Genomic DNA, 21,349 nt, shown 5'->3' on the forward strand with positions numbered 1-21,349 from the left:
AAGCTGGCCTTTGCTAAAAAACGTCCTCAATCTGATTGAGGTAGGTTTGCTGAGGTCAACCCCTTCCAACTCTCCCATCCACATTCGTCTTGTATACTTGTTTCATCTATCTCCTTTCGTTCATCCTCTCTATATGTCCAAACCATCTCAGCATACCTTTCTCAATCCTCGACACTACATCTTCTTTCACTCCACAATGTTCCCTCTACGTGCACGCCTGCACATGGTATTTTGTGGAAGAGCCACAATCAAGGGGCCAAAGAGCCGCATGTGGCTCGCGAGCCTCGGTTTGCCGACCACTGGCTTAAACTATAGCCTAGAAATGCACGAGTTTGTAATTGTGTTCTACTTAATTCTATGGGGAAATAAGGTACCTTCTGGCTAATATTTCATTTGCATCATTTGGCAATATGTTTGTCTTTACTTTAGAATGCCCAATGAAACCTCTCCAGACTTCTTACCACACATCATCTATTTCATCCTGATCACTTTTATAGATACCGTGCCTCTTTTCCACAGTCATCTCTTAAGCCTGACCCAGTAAAAAAGCTGTAAATATTGTTCACACATTTAAATTGGATTCGTTAGCAGTACTTTGTTGACCTAGAGAACAAATATTGAAATAATTTATTTATAATTCAAGGGTTTACATTGGTGTATCATGGGTCAAATTTCAACTAAGCACTCAAATAAGTACATAATAAAGACAGACCATGTCCTGTGTGTGTCAGCCCCATCAGTGATCAAAGATGAGGAGGCAACAACTCAGATTTCTGTCACCATTCCATTATTTTTGTTCTTTCATTGCTGATTCTTTTACAGACAAATAGGTAGTGGGCTGCTTTTATTTAGAAAGCATTTTTAAAGTGTGCTCAATGTGAAAGAAAAACAGAATTATAAACTAAATCATCTTGACTCTTGACAAATTATAAACTAAATCATCCCAACCCAAAATATGTTTCATTATGTATTAGCTTTATTTTTCTCACACCTTTGCTCTTCAAACAAATTTTACTTAAAACTCATTCATCCACCTATGTGATATCTCCTGCAGGTACAACACTTGTAGGTATTACAGATTGTTTCCTCTCTCTCTCTCTCTCTCTCTCTCTCTCTCTCATAGCACTGCCAGAGTGGCTTGTTTTCTTAGAGAAAAGAGAAAATAAAGTTAGCAATGTAGTAAAGTGAGGATAGTTGTCACCTGAAGTTGGGAAGAACAACCTCCCATCATAATACAGATCTACTGTACAACCACACCTCTCTCCCACTGTCCCATCAGTAACTGTAAGAAACAAAAGCTATGATAGCTTGATAAGGGAGGAGATATAGAAATCAAGTGATAGCAATAAAGAATCTTTGAGAGGGAACCAAGATAGCGGCATAGGTAAACACCTGTACTTGCTGCCTCGCACAACCACATTAAAACTACAGTTAAAAGACAGAACAGATATCATCCAGAACCACAGAAAGGCTGGCTGAGTGGAAGTTCTACAACTAGAAGGAAAGAGAAAAGTGCATTGAGACTGGTAGGAGGTGCGTAGGTGCGGAAATGTGGAGGTATGGAGGCGCGTGTGAAATGGGCTGGCAACTGGGTGCGCTGTTGTCTTTTTCAATCAGGAGGGAGATACAAGCTCCCAATTGCTCTGAACTCCAGTTCCGGGGGGCGAGACTCTGGGGACTCAGACTCATATGGGGAGAAACTGGACTGTCTGGCATCGGGACAGGAATGAGAGGGCGGCTTTCTCGCAGAGGTGCTTGCAGTGATCATTCTTCCTGCACGGGGCTGCGGGACACAGAGACCCTGGGACCTCTCCCAGGCAGAGCAGATTTGCAGCCATTGTGGTTTGTTCCACCCTGATGATTACCTGAGAGCCCACCCCACCCAATTTACAACCCCACCCAAGCTGTGAGCAGAGGCTTTTGCACATGAATGGCCTGTTCTTTTGCAATCTAAAACCTAACAAACTGCTGCTGGGTCAAAGAGTGTCAAAGCTTCCAAAAGAAGGCCTAAGTCTCAACAGCAGCCTGCATTGCTTCACAGCTGGGCCTTGTCTGGGCACTTGCAAACCCCAAACAAAGAGGAGGAATCTGCAGATCTTTCTGTTCTTTTATATCTAGAATCCAAGTCTAGAGTCTTCTGGAAAACATCCATGAGAATTTGACCTCTAGGTGAGAACTGTTTCAGTGCCAGAGCGTGGCTGTTACACAACTAAACATCTTGTAGGTTTTGTTGGATGGTTTATTCACTATGTGCTTATGGCCTTGGGAGAGTTCTTTTTACAAAAACATTAACTGCATTTATTATTTGTTCCAAAGTCAAGTCAGGATTGACATCATCCAGTCATTCTTGTTCTTCAGGATATTTTCTGTCTGTTGACAAATTTTTAACCTATTGAGGATTTGGTATTCTCCCAAAATATATACAGTGGAACCTCGTTTCTCCAACTTAATTTGTTCCAAAGGGCTGTTTGAAATGGAATCATTTTTTCCCATTAAAAATAATGTAAATTGAATTAATCCATTCCAGACTCCCAAATGATTCCCTGTTTTAACCTTTTTTATACACATGTCTATTGTACTGTTTAACCTATAAATAAATACTTTAAAAGCAAAAAGGGCATGAAATGCAAACGAAAATTTAACAAAAAGAAAAGGAAATATACAGTAAAAAAATGTGCAGGAAGCAGCTGATCGATGTTTCTCTCTCATCGATGTTTCTAACTCTATCTCTCTCCCTTCCTCTCTGTAAAAACTCAATAAAATATATTAAAAAAAAGAAGCAAAACTGATTCAAAGCCTAGATCTATGATGTAAGGAAGAGTTGGTTTCTCAAAAGTTACCTTGGTAAGCATTATTCTGGGATTGGTTGCTGTGACTGCTAGATTTTCATATTTTTTGCTTAAAAATATAGAAGAACCCTAGTCGGTTTGGCTCAGTGGATAGCTTTGATCTGCAGATTGAAGGGTCCCGGGTTTGATTCTGGTCAAGGGCACATGCCTGGATTGCGGGCTTGATCACAGTAGGGGGCATGCAAGAGGCAGGCAATCAATGATTCTCTGTCATCATTGATGTTCCTATTTCTCTCTCCCTGTCCCTTTCTCTCTGAAATCAATAGAAACATGTATTTTTTAAAAATGTAAGGGAATTTATATTTAAGAGATCTTTTCCTCCATATAAATATGAAACAAATGAAAGCCCATTCATTTAAAGGCCATTGACAAGTAGACTTAGGTGTTTTATTAGAGTGTTCTTTGATTAGAAATCCTAGGCTAAAATTCCAACATATTATGACTGCTCATTTGAGAAATCTAAGGATTTCACTCTCAAATTTAACAAGAAAAAAAGAAGAAACATGAAAAGAAAGGAAAAGAAAAGACCCTTGTTAAAGATATGCAATGTTTTTACAGATTGGTGAACATGAAATTGTTGCTGATTGTATTGCAATTAGTAATGGGAAGCATAAAGATTCAAGCTGTGTTTGTTTCATTTGTATTTTGATTATTTGGAGCCTTGGTAATATCAAGAATATTATAAGCACCTAATACGAATTTGTTGGATAAGAGCTAATTGTAAAATTGTTACAATCTAAGTGCTTGTGATACTAATGTGCTTGGGTCTTGGTTGTTGTTGTCAATACTGAGTTGAATTTGGTGATTTGGAATACTAATTAATTAGGGTTGATGTTTATGTCTATAAATCTCTGAGACCATATTCCTCTGAAAAAGTAGGTCCAAATTTTATCGGTAGACAAATAATGTCCAGAAGCAAACTACTGGTCCCAGAACTTATCACTTTTATTAAATGACACATACAGCACTGCATCTCACAATTCCTAAGGACCAATTCTGGATTTGGTTATTAGAATGAAAAACTAGCTTACAAACATATTCTTCTTTTTGAAAAAAATATTTTCAAATAAGTGTTTTTTCTTTTTTAGTATAATTTCAATTTAATCGTTTTTTTCTCTTTAACTACGAAAAGCTATTTTTTGTCTTTTATATTTCAGAGAAGTCCAAGGCACAACTTGACCTGGAGGAGCACACTCCACTCTGACACAATAAATGTAACTAAAATTCATTGAGTAGCACTTTAGAATCTGCGAAGTCTGAAATACAAATGTCAGTAGGTTTATCAAAGGGAGAAAACCAAAATCTGAAGTGCCACCAGAATCTGACATTGAATTTTTTATTTTGTTTCCACCTCTGAGAAATTGCTCCTGTCTTGGTTTCAAAGACAGCCTGAAACCCCAAATTATATGACTGTAAGTGCTCCAAGAGAAGCCCACTATTCCCACATCTGGCCCTTAGAAAATTACTAAGGGCCAGATAAAGAGAGGGTGAGTAAATTACTCTAGTTTTTTTTCTTTTTTCTATCAGTTTTTTTCTGTGATCATCCATGGTAATCACCAGTCAATCCTGTGACAGTGGTGGCAGTTGTAACAGTAGCAGCTGCACATACACTCAAACCACTGAGAAGGAAAGCATTTCTCTCTAACCAGAGGAAGGATAGTTCTAAGAACGTAGGAAAATTCTGGTTGCTTTTGTTCTCTGCCCTCTTGCCTTACCAGAAGCAAGTATAGTCACAAAGAGTGAATAACAACATGTGTACACTATATTTTAGTTTTCTGACCAGAGGAAAATGAAAGCGGGCCTCTGGGAACAGGAAAGTTTTAGGCCTATTGCAAAGAGGGAGCTTAAGAAAATGATCATATAAAGTTGTACATAAACTCCTGAGCTCACCCTGAACTATGCTTGAATGTATCTAACCCTAAACAATGTAAAAAAACATTGAGAACTGGTCCCAGATTTCAAGTTGGTGACTAAGTGGTCTATGTGCAGGGCAGATCCTTGCAGACTAAACTTATCTGGGTAGACTGGGTGCTAACATAAACCAAAGGAAATGAAAAATATCAACATTCACCATAGGATGTAATAAGACACAAAGTCTCATAAGAGAATATTCAAAATATATAGATAAAATTCAAAATTATTCAACATAAGAACTAGAACAATCTCAACATCTCTGACAGGAAAAGAATCAATAAACACCAACCCCCAAATAACACAGCTATTGGAATTATCAGACAAAGATTTTAAGGTAGCTATTATAATCCTAATGTATGAGGAAAGTTACTATTTAAATGAATGAAAAATAGAAAGTTTCAGCAGAGAAGTAAAATATTTTAAAAGGAAACAAATTGAAACTTTATAACTTAAAAACATACAATATATAAATTTTTTAGTAATTCCAAGAAGGACTCAAGAGCAGAATGGAAATGGCAGAGAAAAGAATCAATGACCTTGTAGACATAACAATAGCGGTTATCCAATCTCTGCATCAGAGGTTAAAAAACAGAGAGAGAGATTATAAGAAAATGAACATGGCAGTTATGCCAATATACAAAATCATAACATTTGTATCATTGAAATACTAGAAGGAAAGATGAAAGAGTGGGGTGCAATAGGTTTTTAAGAAATCCCAGAGCTACATTTTTTTAAAAAAAGAAAATATGTGGGTAGTTCACAATCTCATACAACTATTAATGCTAAATTTCATTAGCTATTAGGGAAATGCATATAATATCCCAAATAAGATATTACTACACACATTAGAATAAGTTAAAAAAGAACAAAAAAAATTAAAAAAAGAACAAAAATATGACAATACCAACTGCTAGTAATAATGGGGAACAATAGGCACTCACACATTGCTGACAGCAATGAAAAATGTTTCAGCTAATCTGGAAAACAGATTGACAGCTCCTTCTACTGTTAAAAATGCATTTGTAGTGTGATCCCACAATCTACTTATAGCGTGCTAGACCAGGGGTTGACAAGTTATGGTTTGTGTGCCAATTCTAGCCCACGATTAGTTTCTGTATAGTCTGCAAGCTAAGAATTTTTTTAAACATGATTAATTGAAAGAAGGAGGGGGAGAAAAAAAGATGGAAAAGTCACCATCAGACTGTTATTGTGGCTAGAATTCTGGAAATGGTATATAGAAGTTCATTTTCTATTTATTCTTTGTGTATTATACCACTTTGGTTAATAGCTGGTTCTAAATATAATGGTTAAAATTTCAAGATCTCCATTTTTTAAATGTAATTCTTCAAGTAGGATGGCCATAAGGTATGTAAACACCATATTTTCCTGAGAATGAGTCTAAATGCCAAGAGTCGGGGTCAGTAATGACAGCAACACCAAGGCAATTAAGGTCCATTCTACAGGTTTGAATATAATATTTATATGTGTTAATCTGAAAGTTTGGACAAGGTTTTTAAGTTGTGTGCAAATATCTCCTAATGCAATCTGAAGAGGCCCCAAATGTCCAGGCAATCTTTACTCCGTTTCTGCAAGTACAATGTGTTTTCTAATCTGTTTCTGAGAACTTGAATCTATCGTGGAAAGGTGGGATCACGCTCTGCTGAGTCTTGTGATTTGGTGGTTTCTTCTACTAAAACATCACCCTCAGCCCAAACGGCATGGCTCAGTGGTTGAACATCGACCTATGAACCAGGAGGTCATGGTTCAATTCCTGGTCAGGGCACATGTCCAGGTTGTGGGCTTGTGATCCCCATCGTGGGGCATGCAAGAGGCAGCTGATCAATGATTCTCTCTCATCCCTGATGTTTCTCTCTCTCTCTCTCTCTCTCTTCCTCTCTGAAATCAATAAAAGCATATTTGATAAATAAAAATAAAACAACAATCCTTAGGTGTTTCTTTGATTTATGTGTGTGTGTGTGTGTGTGTGTATGTGTGTGTGTGTGTGTGTGTGTGTTAATCCGATATTTTTCGATTGATTTTTAGGGACAGTGGAAGAGAGAGGGACAGACAGTGAGAAACATTGATGTGAGAGAAACACATCGACTGGTTGCCTCCTGCACGAGCCCTGACCAGGGCCAGGTCGGGGAGGAGCCTGCAACCAAGGTACGGGCCCTTGATTATAATCAAACCCAGGAACCTTTGTTTCACATGCAGGCCGACGCTCTATCCATTGAGCCAAACTGGCTAGAGCTGATCCTTAGGTTTAATGTTTCAGTTACTTTTTTCAAGTTCTCATAACTTGGCAGTAGTTTAATGGCTGTTATCTGAGACCCTAAAATTCATCCAAGCTGTCCTCAGAGTCCCACAAGGCAGGGGAATGACTGTCTGAGTCAGAGACTGTGTCATCATCAGGTTCTTCTTCTTTAGCCAGAGGGGCTGAAGAGGGTTTCGGACACGCAGACACATAATTCTGGCCATACAAAAACCTCAGAGTTTCTTCTGTCTTCCACTCAATCAAAGTCTCCTTCAGAACTTGAAGTTTACCCTTGCAACTCCAGGCACTGAACTAAAAGCTAACCAAACTTGGTTTGATTTGGCAAATTTTCTCTTAAAATGCTCAGCACTTTTCTTACTTATGCCCACCAAGAGTTATTTATGAACTATTGTGTGTTTTTTTTCAGAAATTTCTGAAGCTTCTAATTTTTCTGGTAAAGGACTATTTGAAGGCATCTGAATATTTACTTTCTGTAAAAGAAGGTCGCAAGCAACAGCTTTCTCCTATCTAATCTGCAATTGCCTAACTGCTCAATAACATCTAATAATGTTTGCTCTTTGTTTTCTTGCTTGAAGTCAGTTTTTTGACCAGCTTTCTTTTTCATAATGCTGTGTGTGTGTGTGTGTGTGTGTGTGTGTGTGTGTGTGTGTGTTTGTATGTGTGTGAGAGAGATCAGTTGTGGCCTTCTACCCATTGCATTTGGTCTGTTTCCTGGTAGAATGGAGGAAACAAAGTCTTTCTCATTATCACTAACAATATCACTTGGAGTTCTAGAACAACTAGGCTCATACTGCTTCACAAAATGGCCAGGATTGCCAAGATCTGGTGTTTTAATGGCCTTATTGCATAACTGTACTTCTTGTCCAGAACGGCCACTTTGTACTTCTTTTAGCAGATGAAACTCAGGGTGCCTTTCTTCTTCTCGAACCCACACTGCAGTTTTAGGAATTTGTGCTTCACAAAATTTAGATGCTTGATAACAAAGATTGTTGCACAAATACTTTCATAGACCTTATTGGTTTGGGTAGACATGTTATCTCTCTGTTTTGGTACAATTCCTAGCTTCTTGTGACAATAAGGGCTAACCACAGAGCTTGATAATAAAACATTCATCCACGATATTGCTGTAATGAGCCAGTGTGATAAACCTCCCACACTCCTTTAAGAATTCTGTGATATTCTCTTCTACAATATGTAGAGCTTTTCTCTTAAACTCAGACTTCTTTCTCATAGTCTCTTCTAATTCTGCTTTTCTTTTAGAAGCACCTTGTTTCAAGTACTTGTCTGTGTAGTACCTGCACTAGACTCATCCATGGGGAACCTTGTCGTATGGTCAGTACTGACCCAGGTGACTCCCTCTGAGGTTCCACCTCCCCTAGCTTGGTGCCAGGGGAGCTGCAGGGACCAGGCGCGGAGAGACTAAATTCTTTATTGAGTCAATTCAACTTCTTTCTTTTTTTTATTTTAAAAGAATAAGCAATAACTTATCCAAGATTGTAATATTCTTAGTTATTTGCTATTGGATATCTGATTAAAACTAATGTTATACCTATCATCAGGATACTAGAGTCAATTCTTTTTTGTTTTTATTAATCCTTACCTGTGGATATTTTTCCATTGATTTTTTTTTTTAGACAGAATGGAAGGGAGGAGGAGAGACTGAGAGAGAGAAACATCGATATGAAAGAGACACATTGATTGGTTACCTCCCGCACACCCCTCGACGGGTCCGGGATCAAGTGTGCAACCAAGGTACCTACCCTTGACCAGAATTGAACTCTGGACCCTTTAGTCCGCAGGCCAACGCTCCAACCACAGAGCCAAACCAGCTAGGTCAGGGTCAATTCTTCAGTACAATTAAATATTTATATGCACAATGCTATCTCTACCTGGGTTCTGATTAATTTATTTCAAAGCTTAGTAAAAGAGTCCTGTGTTGATCTGATATTAACAATTCCCATTAGAGTTAAAGGTCTGCAATCAAAGGTCAAAATAACATTTTGGCCCTATTTTAGGCTCACTTTACATAATCTAATGTTCCTTTTCTGTAAGACCTTAAACATTTTTGAGCAACATTTGTCTTTTCCTCATGGAGGAACTATGGCTCTGAAAGACTACTTGCTTCTCAAAATTCACCCAACTATAGAGTTAGAGCCAGGAATTCACAGCAATCTCAGATCACAGTGGATCCCAAGGCAAATATTATGACTTGTTAGTTGTTTGTGCTGCGAATCTATTGAGCTGGGAGTGGGAGAATATGAAAAGGTAATTAATATTTGTTGAATGAAAGTGACTCAACATGAGGATGAAAATTGTGTTAGTTAATAAGTGTTAGGTTCAGTAACAGAAAAAAACAAAAAAAATACGACATATCATTTTAACTTTCTGTGTACCCCTTTATTTCAACAGCTTTTTATTCCTGGAAATTCAGGGTTGGGTCTTATCTCAAATCCTTAATGCTATTGTATAGAATAAAGGCCTCTTAAGAAAAGAAAGTCAAAGACACCCACCCCCTACTGCATCGCCTCTAGTGTCCAGGAAATAGTCATTGCTCATAAGTGTGTGACTAGACGTGGCCGTTATTTAACATCATTCCCCCAGACAACTCAGCCCAACCTGAAGGCACAATGGACCACTTTCTCTCCTCAGTGCTCCTGCCATGTTCTTCCTTCTCTCTGTAATACCACCACCCACCCTTACTGGAAAGGTTTTGTTACTATTTCTGTTTGCTTATTTTGTTGTGTCTGCTTTTCTTGTCACTCATGAAAATGAGTAAAATCAATTGCATTTAATTGTGAGGAAATGACAATTTTCAGTAAATGCCATCAAGTTCTAGAGCACTGATTGCTGAGCTATATCGTTCTTGCTGCACGCAGAGAAGAAGACCTGCAGCTCTGTGGCACTCCAGCATCCTGCTCTCATCCCTCAAGCAGCACCTCATCCAATCTCTCAGGCAGCCCATGGAGAGCACACTGGGGCAAGGTCACCAGAGCTCACTTGTCTCAATTGAGTCATGGTTATTTGTGAGAGTTTCCACATTATGTGCTGCATGTCACGGTGCCCCTTCTGTCACAGCGCCCCTTCCTTCCCATCGCTGAAAGAATAGTCTTAGATTTAACATCCTCATTTTCACACAAAACAGTTCTTTTCATCCCTTAAGATTCAGATAAAAATGCCCTTTCATTCTAGTACAGTGGTTCTCAACCTTCTGGCCCTTTAAATACAGTTCCTCATGTTGTGACCCAACCATAAAATTATTTTCGTTGCTACTTCATAACTGTAATGTTGCTACTGTTATGAATCTCAATGTAAATATCTGATATGCAGGATGGTCTTAGGCGACCCCTGTGAAAGGGTCGTTCGACCGCCAAAGGGGTAGCAACCCACAGGTTGAGGACTGCTGTTCTAGATTCTAAAGACCTGGAAGATTTTTCTGCTGTGATCTCAGAACACTTCACTTGCAGCCCTGTTTTATCCAGTCTCATGTAGCTGTCCTTTGTATCCATGTGTTTCTCAATTGATATTCAGCAACTTTAAATTAGATATAAGGTTTTCTCTTATTTCATCATCCTGTAATTCTACAGGGTGCCACCATGTGTTACCTAATAACAAAGAAGTCAGTTAAGACAGCTATGTGACTCAATATCACCCTAAAATCATATTAGCTGATTCTCTTGGGTTATGAATATCCAAAATTATATCTGCCTCACTTAATCTCAAGAAGAAAGGAAATTAGACTCTATTGTAAAGTATGTGAAACCAATTTTGGTGGATTAATTCCATTCAACCTAGTAGCCATTTTCATTGAAGTAAAATGGAGCAAAGCCAAATATGAAAAATTGCTTTATATTTTAATACCTGTGCTACTTAGTTGCTATATATATATATATATATATATATATATATATTGATTTCAGAGAGGAAAGGAGAGGAGAGAGAGATAGAAACATCAATGATTAGAGAGAATCATTGATCAACTGTCTCTGCAGGCCTCCTACTGGGAACTGAGCCTGCAACTCAGGCATATGCATGGGAATCTAACTGTGACCTCCTGATTCATAGGTCAACACCAAAGCACTGAGCCACACTGGGTGGGCTGTGTTTTGTTGTGTGCTTTTTTGTTTTTTTGATTTGTTTTTTTAACAGAACATCTCCCTAACCAAGGACAGAGTCAGTTTACTCCATTATTTTTAATTTTTCATTTCTTGATCATTGATTTTTTTGTTTTGTTTTGTTTTGTTTGCTCTTATTCACATAAAATCCCTCCTAATATACCAAATCCCAAAAAGACATTTTCCCTAAGGCAAGTATCATGCTATAAACTAGGTGTTGTAAAATCAAAGATATTGTAATAATATACTGGAAAGGAATTGTTTTAAGCTCAAAGTGCTTTGAGAACAAGTAAATGCATCTGCCTATAATTTTCATTCAGTCAATCTATTGTTCAGAGAAGTAGATGACAGTAAAAGCACCCTGTAAGTATTTTGTTCCGAAAAGGAGAGGAAACATAAGGCATCTGAGACTAGGGTAGGCTGACAAGTTGATTTAGTAGCACGGGGAACCTGCTGTTTTTCAGACAATTGCAATGGCTCTATTATATAATGGAACAATGATTTTCAAAGAGTTATGGTAAACACTTGCAGTAACAAAAATAGATTAATAAATTGATTAAGGAAAATAAAGCTTTTTCTAGAATTCTCACTTGGAGGGAGATCCTGCGTTTTGGGAATATGAAAATACTCCCTGAAGTGCCTCAGCTTGTCTTCCTCATCGAGACGGAGGGCGACCCTCTCATCTGTAGGGAGACATCGAAGTTCAGATGCCACGCGTTGCACTGTGTCAGCTGGTAACTCAAGAGGTAAAGGCTCCATTACAAGTTGTTCTCTAAAAACGAAAACAGAAATGAAAAATAATAAAGCCGCCATAATTTTCTGCAGAAAATTAGCCCTTTGAGTAAAACACCTTATGTTTTTAACTAAGAGCCCCATCTTCCCAACCTCAGAAATAATATTGTTACCTGAATAGCATTAAATTCTGTGCCTGAGTTTTTCTCATGTATCAAACCAAAAAAGAATAGTCCCTTAGGGATGTTGTAAGGTTTGAATTAGGCAATGGTACTTTCAATAAATGCTCGCTCTTTTTATTTTTATTTTATGGAAAAATGAACCAAATTAGTGACTGTCTAACATATATAAATAACTTCACCTTTTCCTCTAGATGCCACACTAGAAGGTAACAGTTAAAGATGCTTTTGGGAAAGTGTAGGGAACAGCACCCCACCTGGCTTGTCCTTCTCCCTATCCCACCTGCACTAGCCCACCTCAGTGACTCTTTGATGATAGTTTTAAAACTATGGAGATATATACAGTATAACCTTAATAAATTCTTTACTGTGAATGAAATGATGTTGATAAAAAGGGTGCTTTACTTTAAATAATATCAGTATTTTTTTTGGCATATGATGACCAAAGAAGCCTACTTCCTATTAATAATGAGAAACACCTCTTTCACTAGTATATATAACAAAACAGGACTTTGTGGTGTTTCTTGAAACCACATTCGACTCCTTTTAATCATCACTGAACACTCCCCACCTTTTTGGAAAGAAAACTTCATCTTTCTGAAGGGGATAAATAACAATGAAGATTTAAATTCATATTTAAACTTCACACAAATTTTATGTTTTCTATATTTCTCAAAGTTTTAGTTTTTTTCAAATTGAGTAGAATAGTCTTTGAGAGAAAAAGTGTTTTTTCCTCAGGCTAGTTTGATTGACCTATGTACACTTTTGCCTGTCTTTGCTTCCATATTCCTCCATTCATTTTCTTTTTCAATAAATATTTATTGAGCGCCTATCATGTTGCACCATGCACTGGTGGAACAGCAATTTCTAAGATAACATATAAGTAGTAACTCTTGTGGAGTTTACGTTTTAGGAGGCAGAATGAAAAATAATTAAATTGTGTAATAGCAGATAGTTTCAAGATCTATGAGTAACGGATAGAGAGTCACTGGGGTATGGAATAGTCAAGTGTACCTCTTTAGGGCAAGGCTATAGAGTCACTTCTGAATCACGTTATGGAGAAGAGCTGGACCTGGAGGAAAATAATAGCAAGTGCAAAGGCCCTGAGGACCTGACCTGTTCAACTAATGGACTAAGAGAACTAAGGGGAGGGAGAGACTATGATGCAAGAGAGACACTGGCAGAAATTATTCATGAAGAACTTGGAAGGCCATAAAGTTTAGATATTTTTTCTCAGTTAAATGGAAAAACATTGGAATATCTTGAGTAGAAAAATGATATGATATCATTTTGCATTAAATAAAAATCACCTTTTCTGCTCTCTGGTGAATTATTGTTTAACTGAGAGGTAAATTAAGGCTATTTTAACAGTTCAGGGGATAATAACAGTAGCTTAAATGTGGTGAGGGGAAAGGTAGCGAGAAATATCTGGATTTAATAATATATTTTGGGAACAAAAATCTAGAAAACCTATGGTAAAGACAGGAAAGTAGATAACTTTAAGCTTTGGGAGAAATTCCTAAAGAAATACCCAGGGAAGAAACATTGTGAGGAGGGAAATCAGAGTTCTATTTAGAACATGTTAAGTTTAAGATAAATACTGACCATCCAAGAAGTTTTCAAGCTGGCTCTTGAACATTTAAGCTCAAGGGAAAATTGGATCAGAAGACATATGTTTGATATTTTTCAACTCATAGAGTGTAGTGAAGACCTAAAATTCCTAGGCACCAACCTAAACAAACATAGATAAGGATCTAGAATACCAACTGAATTATCTTTCTTCCAATCTTCACTCTCTTTCCTCTTATCCTAACACACACAGTGTTAGGCAATAAAGAATAACATGTCTGAGTTTATACAATGCCAGTAAAACAAACATTCTTCCTATCCTCTAAGCTTACATTCTTCTGCTTACTTGACCTCTTCCTTTCTCAGTTGCCAATGGTCCTCCCTGATGAGCCATCCTTTATGTTCCCAGATAAGGATACTAAGCTTCACCTGAGCATAGTTTTTCGTTTTGATGCCAGTAATGCCTTTCAGTTGCTGCAGTTCATGGTTTTGAACAAAAGCCAATGATTTCCCCATTGATCTTGATGGTTCTTTCAATATCTGACCATATAAATTATTTGCTCTCTTCATGAAATTTTCTCTTTGTGATTTTTCTTATGCCATTTCCTTCCCTTCCCCCAAAATGTTCCGCTTCCCCTTGTACATATTCAGATCCTAGTCATCCTTCAATGTTCTAGCTCCAATGTGCCTTTTTCTTGAGGTCTGCCATGGTGTCTCAGCTAAAGTAGTCTTTCCTCCTCTGAACACCTATAAAACTTATGAGCACACATCTAGTAATAAACAATACATTCTGTCAGGTACTGTATTTATTTAGATATATATGTGGATGGGAAAGATCAAACATGCTTGTCGTGCTGACAACTTGATTCTAAATGGGTCTCTACCTATATTTTTCTGATGAAAGAAACTGCTTTCTGGGTAGAGATGACTATAATTCTGCCACTTAACATTATCAATTGCCTGGTCATCATTAATTAGACTTCTCCTGGACACTTGACCCACTAAAGACAATGGTTTCGTCAATGGCCTGTGAATGATTGGCTGTGAAAGCTCTGGCCAAACAATCATGACGGTGTTTAGCCGAGCATGTAATCAAATTCATTCAGGAATGAGCTGTGAGATATAGTTCTTCAGTCAGTAAGAAACAGGAGCAAAATTTAAAAGAATCAGAGAGAGAAGCAATAAAGTGGTAGAGTATAGAAGGTGTATTGTCATGGGTGACTCATTTTTGAGAGTCATACAGAACCAATGGTTGTTAAAGCACGAAATGATTCCAACAGTAAGAATCTGTTAAAAAAATAGTTGGGGATGGAACAGCTATTGCTCCTGAGAGCATGACAGGACAAGTCAGTCTGGAGACTCATTGAATCCTTCCATGCAACAAAGTATGTGGAAGGCCTGGGAGGCTGCCTGCCTTGCTGTTCTGAAAACCCCATGAACTGTGTTTCTGCCTTACTATCGAGTGTGTCTTACTATAAACCCATTACTTAGGGCAGCTTGATTTAGTTGCTGGTCTACCTACTGAACTGTATTCTACCGTTGGCGGTGGGGGAGGAGGAGAGGGGCTGAATCTTATCTTTATAGTCACCCTATTATTGAGCAGTGCCTTTTAGATAGAATTTTCCTCTAAGTTGGCAGTTTAATAAGAATACACAAAATAGCTGGGTGAGTTATTTGATGTGACAAATTACATGTTACTAGAGGGTCTCCCTCTCCTATTCCAATTACATGGGGATAGAGAAACACTTCAATGAGACTCAGAAATACTTTCAAGAGAGCTTGTCTTATATTTTGGACTTTCTTTGGAATCATCATTTTGAGGGTTCATTGTGGCTAACTTTAAACTCTAAATGAGGTTCCTAAATTAATATACAGATTATTTTGTTACCATTATATCCCAGTAAAATTCAACTTTCCTTATTTAAAAAATATTAATATTCATTCATTAGCCTCTTTATAGTTGTTTTTTATTCAGTCCTTGTAATAATCCTGCAGGATCAGCATAATTTCCCCCATTTGAGGACTAAACTCTGGAATAAACAGAGTAAAAACAGAAACAGAAAGATAATAAAGCTTTTTCTGTGGGACCACACTTTGTCTGAGCAGCTGAGTCATTGGTGCTGCCTGCACCATGGCATGTGGGTGGGATATGCGGAGCAAAATTCCTGGCTGAAGACTTGAATCTTTCACTTTATTTTTACCTGCCTCTTGCTCCCTAATTTATTGTTATTATTTACTATTTCTTCAGTCCATTCCCTTTACCTCTCTTTACTTCTTGTTTCAACCTTGTACTCAGTCTACAAAGCATCACAGGATATGAATCCATCTAGTCTTTTTAAATTATCATTTTATTGATTGATTTTAGAGAGAGAGAGAAGAAGGGAGAGAGAGAGAGAGAGAGAGAGAGAGAGAGAGAGAGAGAGAGAAAGAGAGAGAAACATCAATTTGTTGTTCTACTTTATTTATGTATTCACTGATTGACTGTTACATGTGCCATGACCAAGGATTAAACCCACAACCTTGGCATATAGAGATGATGCTCTAATCAACTTAGCTACACTTCCAGGGTTCCATCAATTCTTTGTAATCAACCCTTCGCATTTAGTGCCGTGATATCACAGTCCCCTTATTACAAGGAAGCAATTTATTAACTCACTACAGGCCAGGTGCATGAAAATTTGTGCGCTCCGGGGAGTCCCTCAGCCCAGCCTGCACCTTCTCACAGTTCAGGACACCTCAGGGGATGCCCACCTGCCAGCTTAGGCCTGCTCCCTGGGGGATTGGGCCTAAGCTGGCAGTCAGACATCCCTCTGGGAGCCTGGGAGCCCTTGGGGGATGTCCACCTGCCAGCTTAGGCCCACTCCCCACAGTCAGACATCCTTATTGCTGCCGAGGAGGTGGGAGAAGCTCCCACCACCGCTGCTGCACTTGCAGCTGTCAGCCCAGCTTGTGGCTGAGTAGAGCTCCCCCTGTAGGAGCATATTGACCACCAGGGGGTAGCTCCTGCATTGAGCATCTGTCCCTGGTGGTCAGTGTGCATCATAGTGACCTGTCATTCCCAGTTGTTCCACCATTAGGAACATATTACCCTTTTTTTCATATATAGGATAATAACTGCTGCTTAATTCTGCATTGAACCCACCAGCTAAGAAAATTAGTGCTTTGTAAACCATAATTTTATGCTTTGTTTAAGTTGACCTTTGCAAATAAATTGACATGCTGTTATTTTGAAATAAATTCAAATCAAGTTAAACAGAACTCCAAGCTTATGTTTTACATTTTTAGTACTAATTTTATGAAGAAGGTGGAAATATATACAGATGGTCTCAGGCAAGTCACCTAACCTTTTTGTGTTGCAATGTTATATAAAACTAAGTTAAATATTACTTTCTTCAGAGAATCATGATTAAAATAAAATAAAATTAGTGAAGTACTTTATAAGAAGATAAAATATATTCTTGTAATATATTTCAATATTAATACTTTGTGATGAAAATTGCCACTTTACCCTCAACTTAGCTTCTGCAATTTTATAAATCTTATTTTCACAATTTTATTTAGACAGCTAAAACTTCATAGCTAAAAAAATTATGATCATAACAATTGTTTCTATGCAGTTTGGAACTCAGGATCTTCTAGTCACCCATGGGTCTAAAGTTAAATAGTTAACTAGATGATATGAGTACCCTGTGGTTAATCTTTACAGCGTTTAAGGTATCACGCCTGAACTGAGCAAATTGCACATGTGGGTTCAAAGTTTAGAAACTGCTAAGCAAATTATAAAATGTGTAGCTTTTCATTGGGAAAGAGGGAAAGAAAATGTTATTTATTTATTTTTAATTGAATATATTGGGGTTACATTGGCTAATGACATTATATAAGTTTAAGGTGTACAATTCTATAATACATCATCTGTACATTGTATTGTGTGCTCACCACCCCAAGTCATGTCTCTTTCTGTCACCATTTATTCCTCTTTTACCCTCTCCTGCCTCCCCCAACCCCCATTTTCTCCTGGTAATGACTGTACTGTTGTCTGTCTATGAGGATTTGTTTGTTTTTTTGTTGCTGTTCTCTTTTTTCTTTTAATCTTTATTGTTGAAAGTATTAGATAGGTCCCCCTGGGGGGAAGTGTTATTTAATATATGTTCATAGAGCAACAGTCTTTAGTCCTATCACTGTTTGAGAAATGAATGACATCACTGTCACAAGTGCATATTTCATATCTAAGATTATATTACTTACATGCTGATCTTCACGTTAATAAGATTAATGCATTTACTCCAATTTACTACTTAAATAACACCCCACCTTTTTAAAAATAAAAGCAAGAATGAAAAATATACAAACTAAAGAAACTTCTTGCTATGTAGAAAAAATGTATCAACTTTCTATTCTTAGGCAAATATTTCATAAAACGAAACAGAAGCAGCCTGTTTAAAAATAGACATTTTCACTTCTCTAAATAAATATTTAATGACTAAAGTACCACAAGACAACTACAGAGTTAGCAGAAAACGAAGGACTTACAACTTATTGAATGAATTTTGATCTAATTTTGCCATTTAAACTTAAGTAGCTAGAGGAGTAACTTTAATTAATCATAAGTAATAATATTTTAGTACGTGAATTCAGTGAACTATTGACATGAATTCTTTTTCACTACATTGGTAAAGATCTCTTCATTTGACACAAAATTTTACAAACTGTAGAAATGATCTCTGGAATTTTAAAGGAACAGCCATTAGGGAATTCCACGACTTATATGAATATAATTTAGAGGGGGGAAAAGGAAGAAGAACCTGGCAAAAGAAGCTTCTAAAGCATCATGACAATGATATTAGCAGAGAAAATATCCGTTTGGAAAAATCACTGAATATATATTTGTGTACAAAGTCTATACCAGTGTCTCAATGCTTACCGGCAATCTGATGGGGTTTGTTCACAGCTCCCGGTGTGTTTTAAACACACACACCAAACAAAGCTCTTAAGAGTTCCTTACAGACTTCTAGACCAGACCTCAGAGCGAGAAATTCAAGGCACTTCTGCTCAGACTCCACCTTGTGGGGAATTTGTGAGCTTATTTTAGTTCCACCCCATCAAAGCGATTGTAAATCTCCAGTCACAGACAAACACGTAAGCAAAATGCTGCTTTTGCTTTCTGTTTCAAATACTAGGAGTTCTGCCCTGGACACTTTCCTAAAAGCAGCTCTGCCCTTTAGACTTCAGCAAACACTTCCTTGCCCTCAAACTATACAGATCTCTGGGCCTGTGAGTTATATCCTATCCTAATATATATAAAAAGCTAGGTGCCATCATGACCGAACAGGCAATTGTCACCATGAAGTGCATGGAGCACCTCTCGGTCCCCCACCTCCCATGGCTCCCAAGCTGGTCACCATGAGGGGGTGGCTAGCGGCGGGGTGGGACTGGGGACTGTTGAGCGGCAGTGGAGGGCTGCTTCACGGGGTGGCTGTGAGATTAGCGGAGCAGTCACCCAGATGGCAGCAAGTTTCGGGAAGCAGTCTTGGGACTATGGAGTTTCGTGGAGCAGTCGCAAGGTGCGGGGAAGGGGGAGTTTTGTGGAGCGTCCAGTGGCAAGCTCCGTGGGGTGGCAGCAAGCTTTGCGAACAGCCGAGGGGCAGGGGGAGCCTTGCAGAGCAGTTGTGGGGTTCTCGAAGTGTCCTGGGGCGGGGAGCTTCATGTAGCATCGCAAGGTGGCAAAGGCCATGCAACCGAGGCCAGGCTAGGCCTAGGGACCCTAACTGCACACGATTTCATGTGCACTGGGCCTCTATTATTTATTAGTAATAAATAATAAGTAGGGTATCCTCATTTGTGTGTGAGCTGAACTAAGGAGTTTGGCCAGGAGCCAAATCCCAAAATTTGCATCCCTTCCTTGCTTTAGGCTTTGGTAGATTAAGCACTAGAGAAAATTTCTTTCCAAACTCTGCAGATAAGGGAACTTGGACTTTTGAAGCAGAAACCCACTGTTAAATGCATCGTGAGCTTCCATGTTGAAGGCAGCGTTTGACATTTAATGGATAAACATTTTAGTCAAACATTTAAAATAGGTTCTAAATATACTTTATTGCCAGTGTGTGTGTGTGTGTGTGTGTGTGTGTGTGTGTGTGTTTTAGAAACTCCTAGATCATAAATCTGGACAGTCAACAAGACAATCAAGGAAGAAAAAGAGTTTTAAATCATGTTGAAAGTGTTAGGGGCAGAAATAGAATATTGGGGACTAGCTGTAGTTATGGGAAATATTAATCATGCTCCGTTAACCATGACTGCCTTGTGTTTGTTAAAGAAAGGACATTCTAACCTGGCTGGGAATTATATGCCCTCAGAACCTGGGAGTCAACCTTCGAATGTTGTCCTTTCTCATTCAAGAACTGCCTATTACCATGGAAAGATTAGCAACCTTGTTGTCCAAAAAATGGAGTCTCACCCCAGCCCGAATTGCCTACTTCCCCACTCCTGTAATCCCTGCTTCCCCTGTGTCATTCTTGTTCTACCCTAATTAAGCAGCTGGCTTATGGGTGGCTGCAGAGCAGATTTTTGTGGATGACCTGCTGCTCCACCACACTGTCAGCAGTATTGGAATAACTGCTCATATATGACTCAACCCTGTCTGCTTAATTGGCTTAAATAGTGACAGGCAGCACAGACCCATTGATTATCCAGCTACAAAAGTTGCCTAAGAAACTTTGATCTTTTGATGAATGCCCTTTTAGTTATAAAAACCACGATCAAAGAGTTTCAGAATTAAGAACAAAGATAGAAAGTAAACCTGCATAATTGAATCACTTGTACACCTAAGCCTTGTTGAGCTCCTACAACACACCAGGTAAAACAATTTTTTATTCAATCATATATATCGTATGTTTGCTATATAACCCTGGACAATCCAACTAACTCATGCTAAGGCTCAGTACCACACCTTACAAAAGGACACATGAAAGTACCTTTCCTCACAATATTACTAATATACACTGAGTGGCCAGATTATTATTACTATCTGATGTTTGTAGGCAAATTATCCATACACTAGAGGCCCGGCCTGTGCCCTCTCGCAGTCTGGGACCCCTCGGGAGATAAGGACCTGCTGGCTTAGGCCTGCTCCCGGGTGGCAGAGGGCAGGCCCAATCCCTAGGTGCAGCCCCTGGTCAGGCTCAGAGCAGGGCCGATTGGGGAGTTGGGGCGCCGCCCCCTGTCATGCACAGAGCAGGGCGGATCCGGAGGTTGCGATGCCACCCTCAGTCACGCTCAGGGTAGGGCTGATTGGGGGGTTGGGGCACTGCCCCCTGTCACACTCAAGGCAGGGTTGATGGGGAGGTTGCGGCACCACCCCCTGTCACACACAGAGCAGGACCGATCAGGGGGTTGAGGAGCTCCCCCCTGTCACTCACAGAGCAGGATCGATAGGGGAGTTGGGGCACCGCCCCCTGTCACACACAGAGCAGGGCGGATCAGGAGGTTGGGGTGCTGCACCCTGTCACATTCAGGGCAGGGCCAATGGGGAGGTTATGGCTCTACCCCATCACACACAGAGCAAGGCCTGTGGAGGGGGGTTGGGGCGCCACCCTCTATCACCCACAGAGCAGGGCCGATCAGGGGATTGGGGCGCCGCCACTGTCACACTCGGGGCAGGGCCGATGGAGAGGTTATGGCTCTACCCTGTCACACACAGAGCAGGGCCCATGGGGGGGGGGGGGG

The 21,349-nt window shown here is 39.1% G+C and overlaps 1 protein-coding gene and 1 pseudogene across 1 annotated transcript in view; both read right to left on the reverse strand.

The window, feature by feature from the left end:
• The window catches only part of KYNU (kynureninase), a 94,440-nt gene extending 75,804 nt beyond the window's left edge, over nucleotides 1-18,636 (reverse strand). Inside the window, exons 1-2 of the mRNA XM_006086876.3 lie at nucleotides 18,552-18,636; nucleotides 11,741-11,922 (exon numbers count right to left, since the gene is read on the reverse strand). Of these exons, the coding sequence (XP_006086938.1) occupies nucleotides 11,741-11,909 (169 nt within the window). The 5' untranslated portion in view covers nucleotides 11,910-11,922; nucleotides 18,552-18,636. The remainder of the gene's footprint in view (nucleotides 1-11,740; nucleotides 11,923-18,551) is intronic.
• On the reverse strand, nucleotides 6,045-8,352 carry LOC102418845 (annotated as a pseudogene).
• Nucleotides 18,637-21,349: the final 2,713 nt, after the last annotated feature.

This window comes from Myotis lucifugus, unplaced genomic scaffold, assembly GCF_000147115.1.
Source record: "Myotis lucifugus unplaced genomic scaffold, Myoluc2.0 scaffold_32, whole genome shotgun sequence".
Classification (NCBI taxonomy): domain Eukaryota; kingdom Metazoa; phylum Chordata; class Mammalia; order Chiroptera; family Vespertilionidae; genus Myotis; species Myotis lucifugus.